Genomic DNA, 18,776 nt, shown 5'->3' on the forward strand with positions numbered 1-18,776 from the left:
TGCATATTTCCTTCAGCTCAGACAGATTAGATACACAATGCTAGGCTACAGCCTTTTTCAGATAAGTCTAAAGCATTTCTATTGAACTGAGATCTGGTGATTGCGAAGGCCATTACAGAACTTTTATCTTTATTTTCTTTCAGAATTCCAGGTGACTTAACTGTATGCTTTGGGTCGTTGTCGTGTTGCAAGATAATGCCAATCAGCCTACTAGCAGAGGGTATCATTGTCGAATGTTTTGACATATGGCTGCATTCATTCGATCTTCAATCACATGCATGTCTCCAGTCCCTGACCTGCTAAAACACTCCCATCATGATCAAACCACCTCCATGTTTAACTGTAGGTACAAGGTTTTCTTCCTTGAAGGCTTTCCCTTTTTTTCTCCAAACATAACGTGGTCCATCATTATTCGGGGACTCTTTATATTTAGTCTCATTGAACCAGAGAATTTTGTTGAAGAATATTTATTTGATACTGTTCTGTAGCCATTTATTTTGTTGTTGTTTGCTACAACTCCTTTTTATTGGCCAACATGTGCTGTGTTTATTTCTGCCTTTTTCTGGCTATTGACTTTATAATGCAGCTCAATTACTATGTAATAGTTTTCAATCCATGAAAATATTTTTCAATTTCTTCTATTTGAAATCCTTGTAAAATTGTATATTCTACATACTCTTATTTTTTTTTTCTACATTGTTTAGAAAAAAATAGTACATTTGTATGCTTTACAAATATTACTATTATACCATTTTTAATATTTTTTGGGTGGCGTGGCTTATATGTGAAAAAATACAACACATCCCACAACCAAACATATTACTGCAAAGGTCTACTTAATGCCTTTCTGTTGATATATTGGGTTTTAATTTCTAATATATGGTTACCAAACTACAATCACTAACACAAAGTTGTCATATATTCACGCCCAAATATGGTCATTCCCTGTAGGCAGCAGAATGTTATGGGTGTGGGGAAAATGACCATGCCATGAAAATGTCACCAAACCCGTTTGAGCAACAAATTTGTATCCATTTCCATCCACAAAAATGTCTGTTAATGGATATCAGGTAGCTGTTATTTTCACTTTTTCAGTTAGTTATATATATATAATAGTGTATTTTCTTGTTGTGTGTACAATAATGGTAAACTGCAGTAGCCCAATCAGCTGAGATGTTTAGCAGCAGACTCTTTTTAAATGGTATTTGTGAATGCAATTATAAAAATTGTAGAGAAGTTCTTTTTTTAACTAAAATAAATGAGGAAGTCCTGTGCCAACCAAAAATGAAAATTACTATTAGTATTTTGTCCAGTTATTTTTAAGAAAACATCATAACACACCTTAGAGGACACAATGTAGTCTCTAGCTGGCTGTCTTATGACATGTACTGTACATAGTGTAAAAGCTTTTATACAGACAAAAATGCAGTTAATTTTACTTCTCAGAAGTAAATCATAAACAATACATAGTCTAGATATTAACACACAATTATTTATTGAAAACATTGCAACAGCCTTACAATAAATACATTGTTGATAAGACCACAGCTAAAGGAATATATTTTTGGTTTCCCAAAGAACATAGTAAGGAATACTGTGTATTTTGTATATAGTGTGATTGTAATGAAACATGGATATATTTTAAATAAGTCAGCAAAGCTTAGATCGTTTTCTTTAACAACAGTGATACAACTTTTAAACAGACATTAGCCATTTTTATGACTGAGGGCTAAAATAGTCGCTCTTACAAATGTGACGTGAAGTGTGACAGTAAGCATAAAACAGTGAACATCACAAGTTGGTAACACTGTATACAAGTCAAAAGCAGAAGTTGTCCTTGGGTGACAGGACTCTGTTCTTCTAGAATAAGATGTACTTCCTGGTGAACTAACAGCTTTTTACAAATATAACTTTTGCTCAATATATTTCCATATTAACCAAAAAACACAAGACTGTCTATGTTGAAAATCTAAAGCGTTGAACTCTCACAGGTGTTTTCCCATAGGGGTGACTTATTCACCCTCTTTTTAACATGACAAAAAAAAATACAGAGGAGAGATACGTGTGACAGAATTATGAAAGTCCATTAAGATCCACCACTGTTTAGATCACTACAATGGATCCAGTTTTGTCAAAGCATTTCACTTAAGTTTTTTTATGTTTCACATTGGAAATCAAACCAGAAGCAAAACTGAGACTGGCCTGCTGGTCAATGGACAGCATTACTGCAAAAAATGTCAGAGAAATGCAAGATGAAAGGTTTAAACAAATCATACATACTGTAGTAAAACCATTGTTATAGTCTAAAGCTAACCAGCTTTCACAGTTTTGGATGACCATCTATATTTCTTGTTTAATCCTCGGGCTGCCAGAATGTAAAATGTTTATTTACTTCAATTAGTTTAATTGTGGACAATATCACTCCTAATCATTTTCTCGAAAGCAATGTGGCAAACATGCCACAACAAAGCATGAGCTCTGACTGGCTTTGTGAAAGCAGGCAACCCACAATCTGATAATTTACTGAAACAAATTTTGTGTGCTTAAAGCATTACTGTCAGGTACTACATTTTCTACAGTATACATGTTCAAAATGTCTGTAATGACAGGAAAATACATCATCATCATAAAAATGCTGAATATTGAATATTCAGTGCCACTGAAAGAAAAAGAAAATAAAATCCCTAAAATAAATTAGGGAAAACTTCTAAACATTTTTAAAGAACAAAAAACAAACATTCCAAAAATGATTTATATATATATATATATATATATATATATATATATATATACACACACACACACTGTACATATATATATTCGGGCTGTTAAGCGATTAAAAAAAATTATAGTGATTAAACTTGAGATTAAAAAATGTATCTCAGTTAATCTTGGTTTTAAATCACATATTTAATTGATAAAATTACTGCATCCATCTCTTTTAAATTTGTTTTATTGTAATGTTGGAATGTATTTTCTATTGTTTTGGCCAGGTTACAGTATTTGCACTGTTCAGATTATTTTATTACTGTTATTCGTGTAGAATGAATACAGCAACAATTATTTCTTGGTTATAGTAATATCGTACTTGGCTTTATTCATGGGTTGCAGTGATCCTGCATTTCTAAGATTACTCGAAACTGACGGGTTTCTTCTTGTATTGTTGTCTGTAGTAAAACAAACTACTAGTGTATTTTGAGAAGTGAAAGCATCTTATTTTTTCAGAATTTTATGATGGTCCGTATCTTCCCTTTTTGTAGTATTTTCATTCCATAAATTGGAAGAAATAAATAAGTCTGGAACATGTGAACTGACAGACAACAAGCAATTTATAAATGGAATGTGAAAATCTAAAAAGCTCCTCGATACAGAATTCACTTCCACAGTCCATTTCCTCAGAAGTACCGAGACGCTATACACTGAAATGTGGCTTTCCACTAATCTTTTTTTTTTTTTCAGTGGTTTTGTGAGATGTCCCGAGAGAAAATCAACCAGGTCTGCTGTAAAAAGAATCCAAGATAAACCACTCTCAAAAACACGAGGAAGTAGGTGACAAGCATATGTTAAAAACATACTGCGAGTTGTGATTTAATTGGTAGACTTTTGTGTACCTGTTGACTATGACTATGTTCTATGTTTTAAAACTCCCTTGATAATATTGGTGTTGTGTATGACAGTATCAGCAATATTGACCCTGAACACATTTTTAAGCAGGTCTTCTTTGTCTGCCCTTTCATACACAGTACTCGCACGTGTTTTATGTTACACATGTGTAACGACCCTCATTGCTAACTGGTTCCTTATACGAGCGTAAATGTGTTCTCACTTGAAAAAAGGCAATGGAAGTAACTAGAAAGCAAATGTCTTTGTGTCCCTCACTAGCTTTTTGTGGTTCTGCTTTTGTAAAGCGGCTCACATTCACCAGCATGCTGTGGCACAGACAGGGCTTACAAGCACTGCGTTTGGGGTCTAAGGCAGCCAGCATTGGGGATTATAACCAACCAGTGCACTCAAATGTTGAGTGGCCCCTTCCATGTAAACCATGTACATAACTAAGGTTTTCTTTGCTTGTTTATTCAAAAGCTCCACACTTCAAGGTCCTGGACAATGAAGTCCTCTTTCTTTGATAGAGGTTCATTGCTGAAGGTTTCACAGGGGTAGCTGGAGCCGCGATACAAGTCTGAGTCCAGCCACAAACCAAAATATCCTCTGAAAAAAGATTTAGAAAACAAATTATTATACAACTTTATATAGGGAAACGAGACGATTTACACTAATTTAGTAATTATGTAATTGTTTGCACTAGTACAAACATATTAGATCAGGGATGTCGACACATTACATGTTAAACAAAGCCTTAAAAACGTGTTTGAGTTGAACAATATAAATAATGTTATTTTAATACAGGTAAAAACACGTATTCACTTTATCAGTGAAAGACATAGGTGAAACTTTTGTCTAATTGTGTGGACTGTTTTTAATCAACAGTTTGAAGGTATGGCATAAAAAAAAAAAAATTCTGGCAGTGGAATCACAGTGCTTTTTCACACTCACCCGCCACCTCCCAGTTGTAGAGAATCTATATTTCCTTTGATGAAGTAAGAATTTTCTCCACTCCATCGAAAGATCTGTGAAAATAAAAAAATATATATAACATTCCCAATATCAGAATTTGATGATATTAAACTGAAAACCTTCTGAAAAGCAGAGTCTTCTCACCTTAAACTCAGGATTAAAAGAGTAGAAAAAGGTCTCTCCTGTGCCATAACAGTGATCACTAACTTTGAAAGGATGTGATGTCAGTGCCCCAAAGACCTGCATCAAAGATGCAAACAAAAATGTCATTATTAAGCAATGATCTCAAACTGACAACAGCTGGGTTTTTTTTTTAGAGCAATTACAGCACTAGGGAAAAACCCTGGACTGCATCAACTACCATAGATGATCACAGGATTACCCCTAACAATGAGTGTTTAATGTGGATCCCCTTAGTTTTAATTTGTTGTATTCTGAACTGAATCTATGTATGGTAACCTGTGAATATGCTGGAGCTGCTTTATGTCGACTCTCTTGTAGACTCTTCCCTAGACACATTTGTAAACAAGATGGTTAACTTGTTTACCTGATTGTCCGCATCTTTAATAGCCAGAAGCACAGGACTGTCCAGATCTGCCATGTTGCGGTACAGGGTTTTCAAGCTGCTTCCATGCACTGCTGTACTGTATGCCAGTCTCCACGGATACCCCTGAGTCCTGGCAGGTAGATACTGTGCCAGCTGGGAAGCAAACACACTTCACTTGAGACAGATATTTATAATTTGTTACCACTACATCACAATACATACACACATACATAATTGACATGTTACTAAAAATGTTGAGATTTACTTTAAACGACATTTTGTTGCAAATGAAACTGGTGAAGCGATATTGGGATTATATCCTTCTAGCTCCGCCAATCAGAGTGCAGGGAATCTTTCCATTGAAGTATATATATACTGTGGCAAAGTGAGGATTGCCTTGCCACTTGGGACCTTTTCACTGTCTTTCGGAGTAAAATAAGTACTTAAACAAACAGCAGATAGGGTGTAAACAGGGTGGTGCCTGTATATTTATTTATACAACACAAAAATTAAACAAACAAAACAAAAGCCTAACTCCTCCAAGGAGTCCTAACTAAACTTAGTAAATAAAGTTCTAAACTATAACTGGACGGCTAAGCCATTTACAAGTCCCCAAACAAAAGTATCACAATACCTTTTCTTCCTTTCTTTCTTTGTAGGAATTTGAATCCTAAATTCAGGCCAATGCCTCCACCCAGCCAACAGAACCTTTTTATATATAGTTAGCCCTCACTATACACAGGTGTTTGCCATTAACAAACCTTGTGTTTCTTGGCCAGCTGAGAATTCTGGGAAATGTAGTCTTGGTGTCCCTTTTAAACTACCAGGGACACCTTTTAAAACGATCTGGGATACAAACTACGATTTAGCCTGACCTGACGTATCTTCTGCCCATAACCTTTCCTCCGACTTTATTACAGTCCCCCTGGACCTCTCGCTCACTTCCTCGATGAACTCAACCATCTCCTCTCCTCCCTGCCTTCTCTGTCTACCCAAACTGTCCTGTTGGGTGATTTCAATATCCATCTCTCCAACCCCACCCACTCTGCCGGATTCCTTCCTCTCCTTCTTCTCCCTCTCTCCATCCCCTCCTACCCACAAAGCTGGCCGTCAACTGGACCTCACCTTCTCCAGGGCCTGCTGCCCCTCCACCCTCTCTGTCACCCCTCTGGACCTTTCTGATCAGTATTTCATCTCTTTTTCTCTGCTCTCTCTCCCCCTCTGTCCTTGCCTCCACCGCTCTCTCTCACCTCCCTCCTACTGACTCCTTCTCCCAACTCTCTATAGACTCTGCTACCTCCACCCTCTTCTCCTCCCTCACCCCCTCAACTCCCTCTGTCCCCTCACCTTCCGGGCGCCCGGGACTACCAAAAATTGGGTCCGAACTACTGAACTGTAATGTTCCAAAGCCCGCGGGACTACTGGCAGCTTCTAAAGATTTTTTTTTTCTTAAGCAGTTACTTCAAAGATCTTCTCTAAAACCCTCGAGCGGGCAGTACACCGTCAGCTCTCTGTTTTCCTGTCTAACCACTCTCTGCTCGACCCTCTCCAATCTGGTTTTTGCTCTGCTCACTCCACTGAAACTGCTCTCCTGTCTGTCACTAACTCGCTAAACTCTGCCCATGCTGCCTTTCTCTCTTCTGTCCTAATTCTCCTCGATCTCTCTGCTGCCTTTGACACTCTCGATCACTCTATTCTCCTATCCTCTCTTGCTGACCTGGGAATCTCCGGCACTGCTCTGGCCTGGTTTACCTCCTGCCTCTCCGACCGCACCTACCAGGTATCTTGGCGCGGCTCAACTTCCACACCTCACCCTCTCTCAACAGGAGTCCCCCAAGGGTCAGTCTTGGGTCCTCTCCTGTTCTCTCTCTTCACCCACTCCCTGTGCCCCCTCATCGCATCCTATGGTTTCTCATACCATTTCTATGCTGATGATGCTCAGATCTTCCTCTCCTTCCCCCCCTCTGACCCTACCATCCCCTCCCGTATCTCTACCTGTCTGTCTGCTATTTCCTCCTGGATGCACTTGCATCACCTCAAACTCAACCTTTATAAATCTGACCTCCTTTTCTTCCCCTCCGCATATTCCGCCTCCTCTGATCTCTCTATCTCCGTTCCTCTGGAATCTGCCACGCTCCTCTTCAGCCAAGAACCTTGGAGTAACCCTGGACCCCTGCCTCTCCTACTCCCAGCACATCTCCACACTAGCACACACCTGCCGTTTCTTCCTGAGCAACATACGAAGAATCTGACCATTCCTCACCAACTACTCCACGCAACTTCTCGTCCAGGCCCTGGTACTCTCCCGCCTAGACTACTGCAACTCCCTCCTGGCCGGCCTCCCTGCGTCCTCCACCAGCCTACTCCAGCTCATTCAGAACTCTGCTGCTCGCCTGGTGTTCTCTCTGCCTCACTTCTCCCACGCTACTCCACTCACTCCATTTTCTCCCAATCACCGCTCGCATCCAGTTCAAGACTTGTACTCGGCTACCAATGCCTTGACCAGACTGCACCCAGCTACCTCCAGACCCTCATCTCTTCCTACACCCCCACCCGACCTCTCTGCTCCGCCTGCACTAGAAGACTGGCTGTACCTCCTCTACGTTCCCCTGCCTCCAGAGCCCGCTCCTTCTCCACCCTCGCCCCGCAGTGGTGGAATGACCTTCCCACGGATGTCAGGACAGCCCAATCCCTGACCACCTTCCGGCACCTCCTCAAGACACACCTCTTCAGACAACACCTGTAAAACTCAACTGTTCTCTTCTGGACAATATAGTACTCAGCCTTTAATGCACTTTAACTTGCAGTTATCTGCTCCCTATTTTACTGTATTTAATCCTGCACTTAACCCAATCTGTAGTATTTTGTATTTCACCTGCACTCGTATCTAACCATGATGTAACTATCAATACTGTTATCTGCTCTTGAATTGCCCCAATATCAAATCGTACTGTGTTTTGTATTTACTCTTATTAGGACTGAAATAAATATTGTATACAAGTTTATATCTACTCCTTGAGTCGGCATACTGGCTGCTCTGACTTTGATCTTACCTTAAACAACACCCTATTTTTTTCAGATATATTACTTAAATAAAATTTACAGAAAAAACAAAAACACATCTGTAAATCTCTACTGGCAGACTCTTCGCTGACAGAGCGGAACATTACAGAACAGTTTACACTCTGAATTGTGTGCATTCCTGCTGATGCTGGGTTTACCTTTTCAATGTGTGGATCTTCTAAGAGCACACTGTGATCCTTCAAGACAGGCAGCAGGTCTTCCAATACTTCGTCCTCCAAACTGCCAAAGCTCTGCCGTCTCCTTGCCTCATTGATAGTGATGATCTGAACAAAAACAATTCCAGTTACATGGATGTTGCTTGTTTATAAGGCTGATCATATCAGTTAACATGAATACTGAAACTGTCCTAAACATCAACTCTCAATTACACTGTTGCTTCTTTTGGTGCAGGCTCCACCTGTTTTCTTTAAGCTGTGAAAACAAGACGCAGTGTCTCATTGTGTCTAAAAAGTCCTATAGTTGCCCTAAAGGTACTTTTTAGATTTTCTGACCCTACTAAAGAAAAGTAAACCATTGTCTAGATGCATTTAATAATGTTTTTTCAAATGGTTTAAACCTAGAGGTGGAATTCTATAAACATTTATATAAAAACAAAACAAACAAACAAAAAAAAAACCACACACATTACAAAACTATAAAACTTTCCAAACATTATTTATTTTTTCTAGGAAACAAATGGGGATTTTGCTTTCTCTCTTGGACCTATGCTGTGTTACTTTGCTAGTTTTGTTTATGACTGCTGACCAACCTCAAGTGCTTACGTCAAAAGAACTTCACCTAGCTGGTCTAGATTTGTAAACAAATTTTAACTGATGATTTTTTTTTTTTTTTTTTTTTTTTTTTTTAACTTTAAAAATATTTTATTTTTAAAAGCATTAAAAATGTGGTTTTAAGAATCTTGAATATTTTTAGCATTATATATATATATATATATATATATATATATATATAAAAAAACAGTGCATAATTGAATAATTTCAGGTTTCTCAAAATCAGTTCAATCCACAGTTTAAATAAATACTTTTCGTTTATAATAACATTTAAGTAAAACTTTCCTTTACAGATTACTAAAAATAATAACCCAATACTACTTTAATAATAATAATACAAAAATTAAAAAAAATGTACTAACCTCCACGTAAGGCTCTTCATTATCTTTGGCAAAGTACACAATTTTGATATTCAGCGGCATTGGAGGAACCCTCATTGCTAATGGTTAAGTTTCAGTTTCTACTTTAACATTACATCCACGTGCATTTATGATTTACACTCTCTAAGGCACACACTTTATAATGCCAGTCTTAAGCATGTTTCTGTATTTTATTTCTGACAATGAATCTGATTGGCCCGTTCACATCTCAGGGAGGTTTCAATTCTTTCAAAACAGAGTGCTACAGGAAGTAGCCTAACCAAATATGGCAAACAGGAAGCTGCTTCCTGTGACTATTTCACATAGTACCATTCGTTCTTTGTCTTCTACATTTACTGTATATACAGTGCAGAGTTTTACATGTGCTTTTTAAACATCATTATATCACAATAAAAAAAGACTTTTAGTGTATCCACGCTTTTTATTCTTAGGCATCTTTCATATACCGTATATTTAATATATTTCAACAATGCAGTGGATCACAATATTTTTAGTACCATCACGGATTGCAAACAATTTTAGCAAATATTTGTGTATTTACTTGACTATTATTAAAATCGAATATTCTATCTTTATCATTAAAGCAATAACTGTGTGCAATTATTTTAATGCCAACATTGCATAAAATGCCAAAAAAGTTATGTTAATCAAAATTGTTGACCTATACTGAGAATTAAACACAAACAAGTACACATATTCCTGAATCAGTGTATTGGAGTTTTTAGTGGTTTTCTGTCCTTTACTATAAGAGCGATCTACAGTTAAGTGGATTTAACATTTGAACCTGTAAACGGGTCTGCAATGTTGAGAGTCCATGACCCATAAAACATTGTTTTAATAGGCCACCCTTAACACTCGAGTTCCAAAACCAGGGTTTTGAGGGTTCACAGCATTAAGTCTGTAGAACCTAGTGAAGGTATAGGGAGTAGCCCACCCCTTTGGATTGCAAATGTCTTTGACAGATGCACCCTGGAATAAAGCCCACAAAGTTACCATGCCCCTGGTGGAATTGGCAGTGAGCTTTTCTGGAGGGGACATTTGGTCAGTTCACAGGCAGTCCTGACTGTGTTTGCTATCCATTTGGACAGCCTCTGCTTAGACAGGGCTTGACCATGGGATTTAGCCCCATAGCAGACAAAAAAATCGTTCGGCGTGCCTCCAACTTCTTATCCTGTCAATGTAGGATGTCAGGGCCTGCACTGGGCAGAGCTTATGGAGCTGTCACTCCCTGTCAGACCGGAAAGGTGGTTGGAAAGTCTCCAGTTCCACAGACTGATTGACATGAAATGCCGAGATCGTCTTTGGCAAAAAGGCAGGATTGTCCTAGCCTCTGTAAAAATTAAACAGGCTTTTGCAACGGAGAATGCGGCATCTCACTCACACGCTGCTTTGCAGACGTAATAGCAAACAAGAAAGACGCTTTGAATGCTATTGTAGTTCCCTAGCCGTGCAGCGAATGCCCCAGCTGAATAGACCCTTTTGAGGATCACAGGGCAGACGGAGCAGGTGGAGCCGAGTGTCCCCGCAGTAATTCAGCAAGAACAGTTCCTTGGTGGGAAACAGCTGCCCAGATCTTTTCCATCTGCTCCGAGTCTGCTAATCGCCTGGAGCGGCAACTCTTCTTCCTCTTCAGAGGAGGATGAGGAAGACCTTGAAGACAGTTTCCTGCTTGGGCTACTTTCCCTGTTGCGTTGTCCGCTCTTCCTTGGTGCAGAGCCATGAAGTGAGGACGCAGTCACCTCTCTAAGAGAGGGTGATGGGGAAGAGCGTGGAGCAGGAGTAAGGGATGCAGAATGCTCTTTAGAGCTGCGGGATAAACGTTTCTCAAGTGAGCGCTAGGAGAAAGGGGCTCAAAATTTGCAGAAGCTGCGATTAACTAGTGCCTCCTTGGAATGCTCTGGCCCCAGGCAGAAAGAGCTTGTCCTCCATAGGCAGACTGGCCTTGCATGTCTCACAGGGATAGAACCTGGGCATGATGCAAGGAGCAAGCAATGCAATGCACAGTATAGGGTTGCACAGCTTTTGCCTCAATATGCTTAAATACCAACCGGACGGGTCAAGACCCAAGCGGGACCAGTTCGGTACCGGACCGGTGACCTTGGCACCGGTCACTAGTGGGCTGGAACTGGGTTCAGAACCTGGTCAGTGCCAGGCTGGTTCGGTAGCTTTGGTACTATTTGGAACCCAGGTCGGTGACTTAGCACTGGGTCGGTACGGAGACGGTACTGGGACGGTATTGAGACGGTACTGGGACGGTATTGGGACGGTATCAGGTCGATACTGTTTTTGGTGACTTTAGCACTGAAGTCTGCTTGTTAGAATGGACTAACAGCCTTCACACTGGTGATGCTTAAAAGCTGTCACCAAAAAAATTAAAATTGCAAGCAACAACAACCAAAAAACAAACAAACAAAAAACAGTAATTAAACAATTACATAAATAATATAAAACATCTCATAGTGCTAAAAAGCAAAAACGAGAAATAAAATAACCTCCAGCCGGACCTATGTAGCCTGGGGGGGAGAGCACATAGTCAGCCGACTTATGTTGCTGGATCCCTGGGAAGGAGGGACTCGAGCCACTGGCTTCACACGGGGCACAAGGCCGCAGCAGGACGTAACTAGCAACAGGCTGTAGTGCACACAATACTTATAATAGAAAATTATTAAAGTGATTAGTTTAAATGTCACATATAATTTGTGTAAAACACAAAAAATGTTAAATATATACATATAGTAGCAACAATTGTAATTATCTGAATAAGGCTCTCCAATCAGATCAGTCTTGAGAGGAAAAAGGGCACCGAAATCTGTGAGCGCAGTCCTTTTGATACCTTAGGGGCGGAGTCATGACTGCGTCATAGGCTCTTTAGGATGTAAATACCCATTCGGTAATGGTTACATTTTGTACTTGAAAGGGAAGCTCACCTCCCAGCTTTTGGGAACTGTATCACTGAAGAAGTTGTCAATCATATGAAGCTCTTCCTTCTCCACAACGACGAAGCCTTGCTCCTTGGCATCTTTGCCATAGACCTCCGGTGACCACTGCACAAAGAAGGCATACAGGTGATCCACCCTAAGAGGCAATCAGACAGTGAGCACTGTTAATTACTATAAATATGGTTATCTACTAGCTACTATATACAAGTAAAGCCAAAAAAGTCTAGATGAACCCACTATATATTGTTTACTGACCCACTGTAAATGGGAAACACTTCCCTTCCCCTCAGAAGCAGCAACGTCCGGAAATCTGTTGAACTTTGATTAGTGGGTCACTGCTCTCACTTTGAAAATATGTGGAATTTCCTTTCTCTGACATACCAATTGATGTTTTTGCTTCTTACCATCTTCTGCAGGCCTACACACATTCCTGCCTGTTAAACAGGCAACTTAGCAGTTCATGAAACCTTTTTAAACGGTTTAAGAGAGAATTATTTAGATTATTTTTCAAAGCAAAGCACCGTTTAAGCCTAAATGTTTATAAACAAAAAGTGTGTTTAAAAACTGTTGTTAAACTTTTGTGAATTGGGCACATAGAAACAAAACTTCTATATATAACAGAGGGAAGAAAAATGATAAAAAAGTGCCTGTACTTACTACATGCTAATAACTAATGCATGACCATACTGTAGAGAGTCATGATAACTGCATAAAAAGCACAGTACATGACAGGTTAAAAATATTTCTACAAAATCAAGAGTTTATCAGATTATAACCAAATGCCATCCAAAACATCTTTAGGAGGAAAGCAGTGGATGACAAAAGTTTGGTGCAGGTGCAAAATCAAGGCAGATATCATGTTCCCCAAGTTTGCAGACAGACAGACGGATGGATGGACACTGTCTGGTACAAGGATCCCATATATATATATACAGTGCTATCCCATTATAATGCGGTTGTCGGGGTCCATAATTAGAGACCGCGTGATTTGTGTTTAGCCCTAATGATTTACAATGCCCACAAGCTAAATTAATATTGTAGCGTATGGTGGAAAATGAAGGAAGGAGACACACACAATTTGCAGGTACTCGAATCCACGGTTTATTGGGACCATTATTCCCGGCCCGTTAGCCTGGGCCACACCACCACATTCACACAGCAGCTTGTCTCGCTTGGCTCTGCCCACCCCGCGCTGATGTGGGCACCCCCCTATATGCTACCATGTCCCTGCCTCCCCGGACGTCACCCACCAATCCTGGCTGAGGCTTAGCTTACCACTTCCCCACTAACGAACACACACACACAAACAAACAAACAAACAAACAAACAAACAAACAACAGGGTCCATAGACCAGTCCTGCAACAGTATAATATATACAATTACAATATATACAATATAATATGTTACAATATATACAGTATAATAGAAACTGCTATTCCACCAGTTTAAAGTTTACACCACTCTTATTTAAATTGCATATTATTTGTAACAAATGTTGTAAACTGTAAATCAATAACACAGAATCCAAGGACGTTTATACACACTTGTATTGTTTCGTACTTGTTTTGTAACATTAACGGACAGTTTGTTTTTACTTTTAGAAAAAAAAAAAAAATAAGTGCAAGCATGGGAGCTTTGTAAGTACTAGGCTCTATGTCCCAGTTTCAAGTTAAATGCATTTAAATATGTTAATGTAAAAAACAACAATAAAACCCAAATCACACTATTCTGATTCCACACTATAACAAGTTGCGTTATAATGGGGTAGCACTGTATATATATGTGGGGGAGTAAACCATCAAAACAACCATCAACCAGAAAAAAATAAAACAATAGCTTTAAGTACTCACACTTCAACACTGTAAGTAGCGCCCATTTTTCTGTATCGCTATTGAAGGCTTTCTTACTGTAAGCATTACAAGTTATAAGTCTGCTGCACCAGTTAAATTTGGATGGTGACTTGCTTCTTCAACATAGTTTTATAGTGAAGCTTTTCAGCTAAGATAAGTGATCAAAGGTCTCCAAAGATGTAGAATAAAAGACATTTGATAATCAAGAGTTTTGTTTGAGCTGATAATTAACTTGAGTTAACTGGCACTGACAGAAAGTCTTCAGCATTTTGTGTGTCTGATCACATAAATATAGGTCAGTTGTCAAGATATTTTAGAACTGAACCAGATGCAACAAATTGTATTTTGTGCATGCATGGATAGATTTACATTATTTAAAAAATGCAACAAACATTGATAAGATGGCGGTGTATGTTTTACGGATTTCAGAGCATGTTGTGATTTTACTAGCTTAGTGGCCCTGACAATCTGACATTCAGTTCTAACCATTAGGGTTTATATTCAGGGGTTGTATTTATGGATACAACAGAAGTGCCATCATTTCCAGTAATGAGGAAAGAAAAAGAAAAACACATTTCTCAAACCGGCATCTGTCATAGTTAATCAAGCCTAGACCTGTTTGACTTGAGTTTGGTAAATACAAAAAGAGGAAGAAAAGTGTTTTACCCTGAGAGTGCGTAACTGAAATAACGTACGATTACTTAAATTCCAACACAGTGACAATTAGGTACTATATTAATATAACGTGGAGTGCCATCATCTGATACTATACCTTTTTTCAATAATTGTGACTGATTTGACTTTTTTTCATCTTACAGCAGTATCATCATTGCACTATTTTCACATGTTAGCTGCAATTGAATATCTTCTTGCCACAGATGTCAAGGCAATGTTTCATACCATATAAGGAGAAAAAAAAACCCTCAGCAGATAAACAATTACAAATTCTTTCTAAAGAATGCCACCAAGAGTTTTATTTAAACTATGTATAAGTCTTGGAACATTAGGTTATTATCAGAACCCTGGTGCCGTGAAATGCAAACGTAACCATTACCGAATGGGTATTGACCTCCTAAAGACCCGAAACCTGAATAATACTCCTTCACACACAAATGCAACTACGGAGTCATCTCAGAGACATTTCAAATTTTATTTTAAATACCCATTCACACAATCTAATGTCGGTATAACTGTCATAAGCCTTTCGCCAAAAGTCAGCAGATAGTTTTCATGGAAACGGAAACCAAACAAAATCATTAAACAAAATCCAAAACAAGCAAATGTGGCTGGATTTTGTTTTCTTTTAATTTTCAGTTATATTATACAATGTAACAACCTGTTAAGTGGCAAATTGCAGGAGATACAGCACAATGTGTGTCGCATATTTTATTGCAAAGGCGGCAATATATTTAAAAGAAAGAGAGCAGCTCTTGGGTAGTGGAACACCAACATGGTGATGTATTTTGCAACCAAACGCTCCCAAGATTTCCGGATAGTGAGTAGAAAAACATTTCCACATGGGAAGAGAAACATTTCCTGGCTGAACAACTGTGTCCGCTGTAGTGTCACGTGGGATGTTGACTTTCAATCCATGCCCACTATAGTGCTTCAGTACCGTCATAGCATTCCACACAGGCAGTTAATAGGAGGCTGTGTGGTCCAGTGGTTAAAGAAACGGGCTTGTAACCAGGAGGTCTCCGGTTCAAATCCCAGCTCAGCCACTGACTCATTGTGTGACCCTGAGCAAGTCACTTAACCTCCTTGTGCTCCGTCTTTTGGGTGAGATGTTGTTTTAAGTGACTCTGCAGCTAATGCATAGTTCACACACCCTAGTCTCGTATCTTGTAAAGCGCTTTGTGATGGTGGTCCACTATGAAAGGCGCTATATAAAAATAAAGATTATTACTATTATGGTTCAGTGACAGCATAAAATATGACAGTACAGGCAATTCACACAGACCAAAATGCCACATCAGGGCTGGTTCTGAGCCGTCATAACTCATCAGTGTGAAAGGGGTATAAGATATAACAAAGCTCCTCAGCCAAGTCTGTCACACAGTCATGCCCGCCCCCAAAGGTATAAAGGACTGTGTGCACAGATCTCAGCATCATTTTTCCTTCAAGCCTGCTGCAATCAGGTTAATGGTTACATTTCTATTTCAGGGAACCAGGGTTATGATAATAACCTAACGTTCCCTTTCAAGTATGAAATGTAACCATTACCGAATGGGTCAGTATACCGAAGCCGACGCAAGGGTGAGATTGCTGCACAACCGGAATGCTACAAGCCTAAGCCGAGGCTGCCTTGTTAGTTACCATTTGGAACCCCAGTAACAAAAAGCTAGGGCTACAAAATTGAGGGAGGAACTCACCTCTATTCCTGTGTTGTAAGGGTCGACTGAGAAGCCACCCTTCACTCTTGTTCCAAAACCAGGGTTTTGAGAATTCACAACATTATGTCTGTAGAACCTAGTGAAGGTATGGGGAGTAGCCCACACCTCTGCATTGCAAATGTCTTTGACAGATGCACCCTGGAATAAAGCCCACAAAGTTGCCATGCCCCTGGTGGAATGGTGTGGCAAAGTGGTTTGCAGTGCACAGGTGTAGTGATGATGTGATTACGAAACAGAAGACAGACAATATGTTTATTTGTAATCCTGGTCTGGTGACCACAAAGAATAATCCCAGGCAATACACAACAATGTGTACTGCATTGTCTATAAACAACGGGTTGCAGTCCCGAAATAATAACACAGTTCCAAAGAATAAAGACAGTAGAACACACACACGATCACAAGAGTAAGTGCTAAAGTGCTTGTGGTGAAATACAATTTATTTGTGCACAGATGAGAAGTGTTGTCTGGGTTTAGTGCTGGCTTTAAGCGACCAGATCGTGTTAGCCATCTAATAAGAACAAACAAGTAGATTTTAGACACGACAATAACAAACAAAACACTCACGGTAATTTATAGAACTCCTTTCTCGGTTCAGCTTAACCATAACAAAAAGGAACACATCACCTAGCCACGTCCCCTTTTGTACCTTCAGTCACGCCCCATTAGTTAGCGAGAGCAACTGTTTCTCCTCTAATCCGCGGTTGCCACATCGCTTTCCTTCTGGAGCAATGACTTGGTGTACCGTAGCTCTGCCCCCTTTCTAGATGGCCGACTTCCACCTAACCCTTGGAATGAATTGTCTGACCATCCAGTCCGGGCTACTCTGTTCCCTTCACATGGCAACCTTACAGGTCGGGAGTGAGATTTATCACCAAGAATCATTCTGGAAAATTCGGCCCTCACAAAAATGTTCTTGAGTACCCCTGTTCTAATTATATGTACAAATGTTTCGGTGACATATGTATGTACAGTAATGACAGATTGACAAGCACCCCATTATACCCAACAATTCTGGTTCTCTCAATAACTTGCTACAGAATGCACAAACTAAGCATCATCACAACTGGATAATTAGTTCTCCAGACATTCTCTATGTAAAACTTAGGCTGCACTCACACTGGGTCAGTTACAAACAGACTCAGTCTGGTTTGTTTTGTTTGAAACAATGTATAAATGTGCTGTTTACATGTATCTGCGAGAAAAGTGGCTGAGTTTGTTCGAATGAGAGCTAACGTTCATTATTTTTTGTTCTTTTCCATTTTTTTCAGGACCGAGTTCATTTGTGTTCACAATGCAGTTTGCAAGTGCAGTCGGCTCGTTACCTGGTATGTGAACCGGATGTTTACAATATCCTGCAAGCTCTGTTTTTTTTTTTTTTTTTTAATTTAGTCGTCGTCAATAGTTTTTCCCCTGGTTTTCTCCCCAATTTGGAATGCCCAATTATTATTTTTATTGTGGTTCACTGCTGCAACCCCCCAGCGACTCGGGAAACAGAGGCTGAAACACACATCCTCCACATGTTCCTGCCAATTCGTCATTTTTCACACTGCGGATCCACAACGAAGCCACCAGGCCTATAGTGCCGGAGGACAACACAGATCTGAATGGCTCCAGACCTGCAGTCACCCGATCAGCCACAGGAGTCGCTGGTGCGCGGTGAACCGTGGATTGCCCTGCCGACCTAATCCCTCCCTACCCGGGCGGCGCTTGGCCAATTATGCGCCGCCCCCTAGGAACCCCCCCAGTCACAGTCGGCAATGACATAAGCCTGGATTCGAACCTGCGATCTCCAGGCTATAGGGCGCATCCTGCACTCCACGCTTGCTCTGGTTTTTAATATAGCATGTTTTAGATTCTTACATATTGCTGTGGAAGAAAACACTGGGGGAACTCTTCGTTAATTTAATGAATACATTTTTTGAATGTCTACAGTAGCAGAATGCAGTTTATGCAATTCTGCATGGTTCTCCTAATGTCGGCATTAACAAAGTAATTTGAGAAAAGACTGAATATATTTTACTACTTTTGTGAGTTTTGTCCAGTTGAGCTTGGATTTTGGTGTCCGAGCAAATTTTCTATCAGAGCTTCAGTTTCTCGCACCGTTCAATGTAGTTAGGATTATCAGATTTCCAGAGTGAAAAACTGGGACTTTTTTTTTTCCTCTCTTCATTCACTGACGCCGTAGCAACTAACAATAATAGTTTATTAAATTAAACATCGGGTGAATTTATTGC

At 39.7% G+C, this 18,776-nt stretch overlaps 1 protein-coding gene across 6 annotated transcripts in view; it reads right to left on the reverse strand.

Moving 5' to 3' along the window:
- Window positions 1–1,478: 1,478 nt before the first annotated feature.
- Window positions 1,479–18,776, reverse strand: part of LOC117411108 (nuclear receptor coactivator 7-like) — a 42,828-nt gene continuing 25,530 nt past the window's right edge. For 5 of the 6 annotated variants that reach the window (XM_059025643.1, XM_034018247.3, XM_059025645.1 and 2 more), the window contains 6 exons: window positions 12,284–12,431; window positions 8,344–8,469; window positions 5,123–5,275; window positions 4,720–4,815; window positions 4,555–4,628; window positions 1,479–4,209 (listed from right to left, as the gene is read on the reverse strand). In XM_059025643.1, coding sequence (XP_058881626.1) covers window positions 4,077–4,209; window positions 4,555–4,628; window positions 4,720–4,815; window positions 5,123–5,275; window positions 8,344–8,469; window positions 12,284–12,431 — 730 coding nt within the window. In that variant the 3' untranslated portion in view covers window positions 1,479–4,076. The other variant, XM_034018252.3, reaches the window with a different exon arrangement.

This window comes from Acipenser ruthenus, chromosome 6 (assembly GCF_902713425.1).
Source record: "Acipenser ruthenus chromosome 6, fAciRut3.2 maternal haplotype, whole genome shotgun sequence".
Lineage (NCBI taxonomy): Eukaryota > Metazoa > Chordata > Actinopteri > Acipenseriformes > Acipenseridae > Acipenser > Acipenser ruthenus.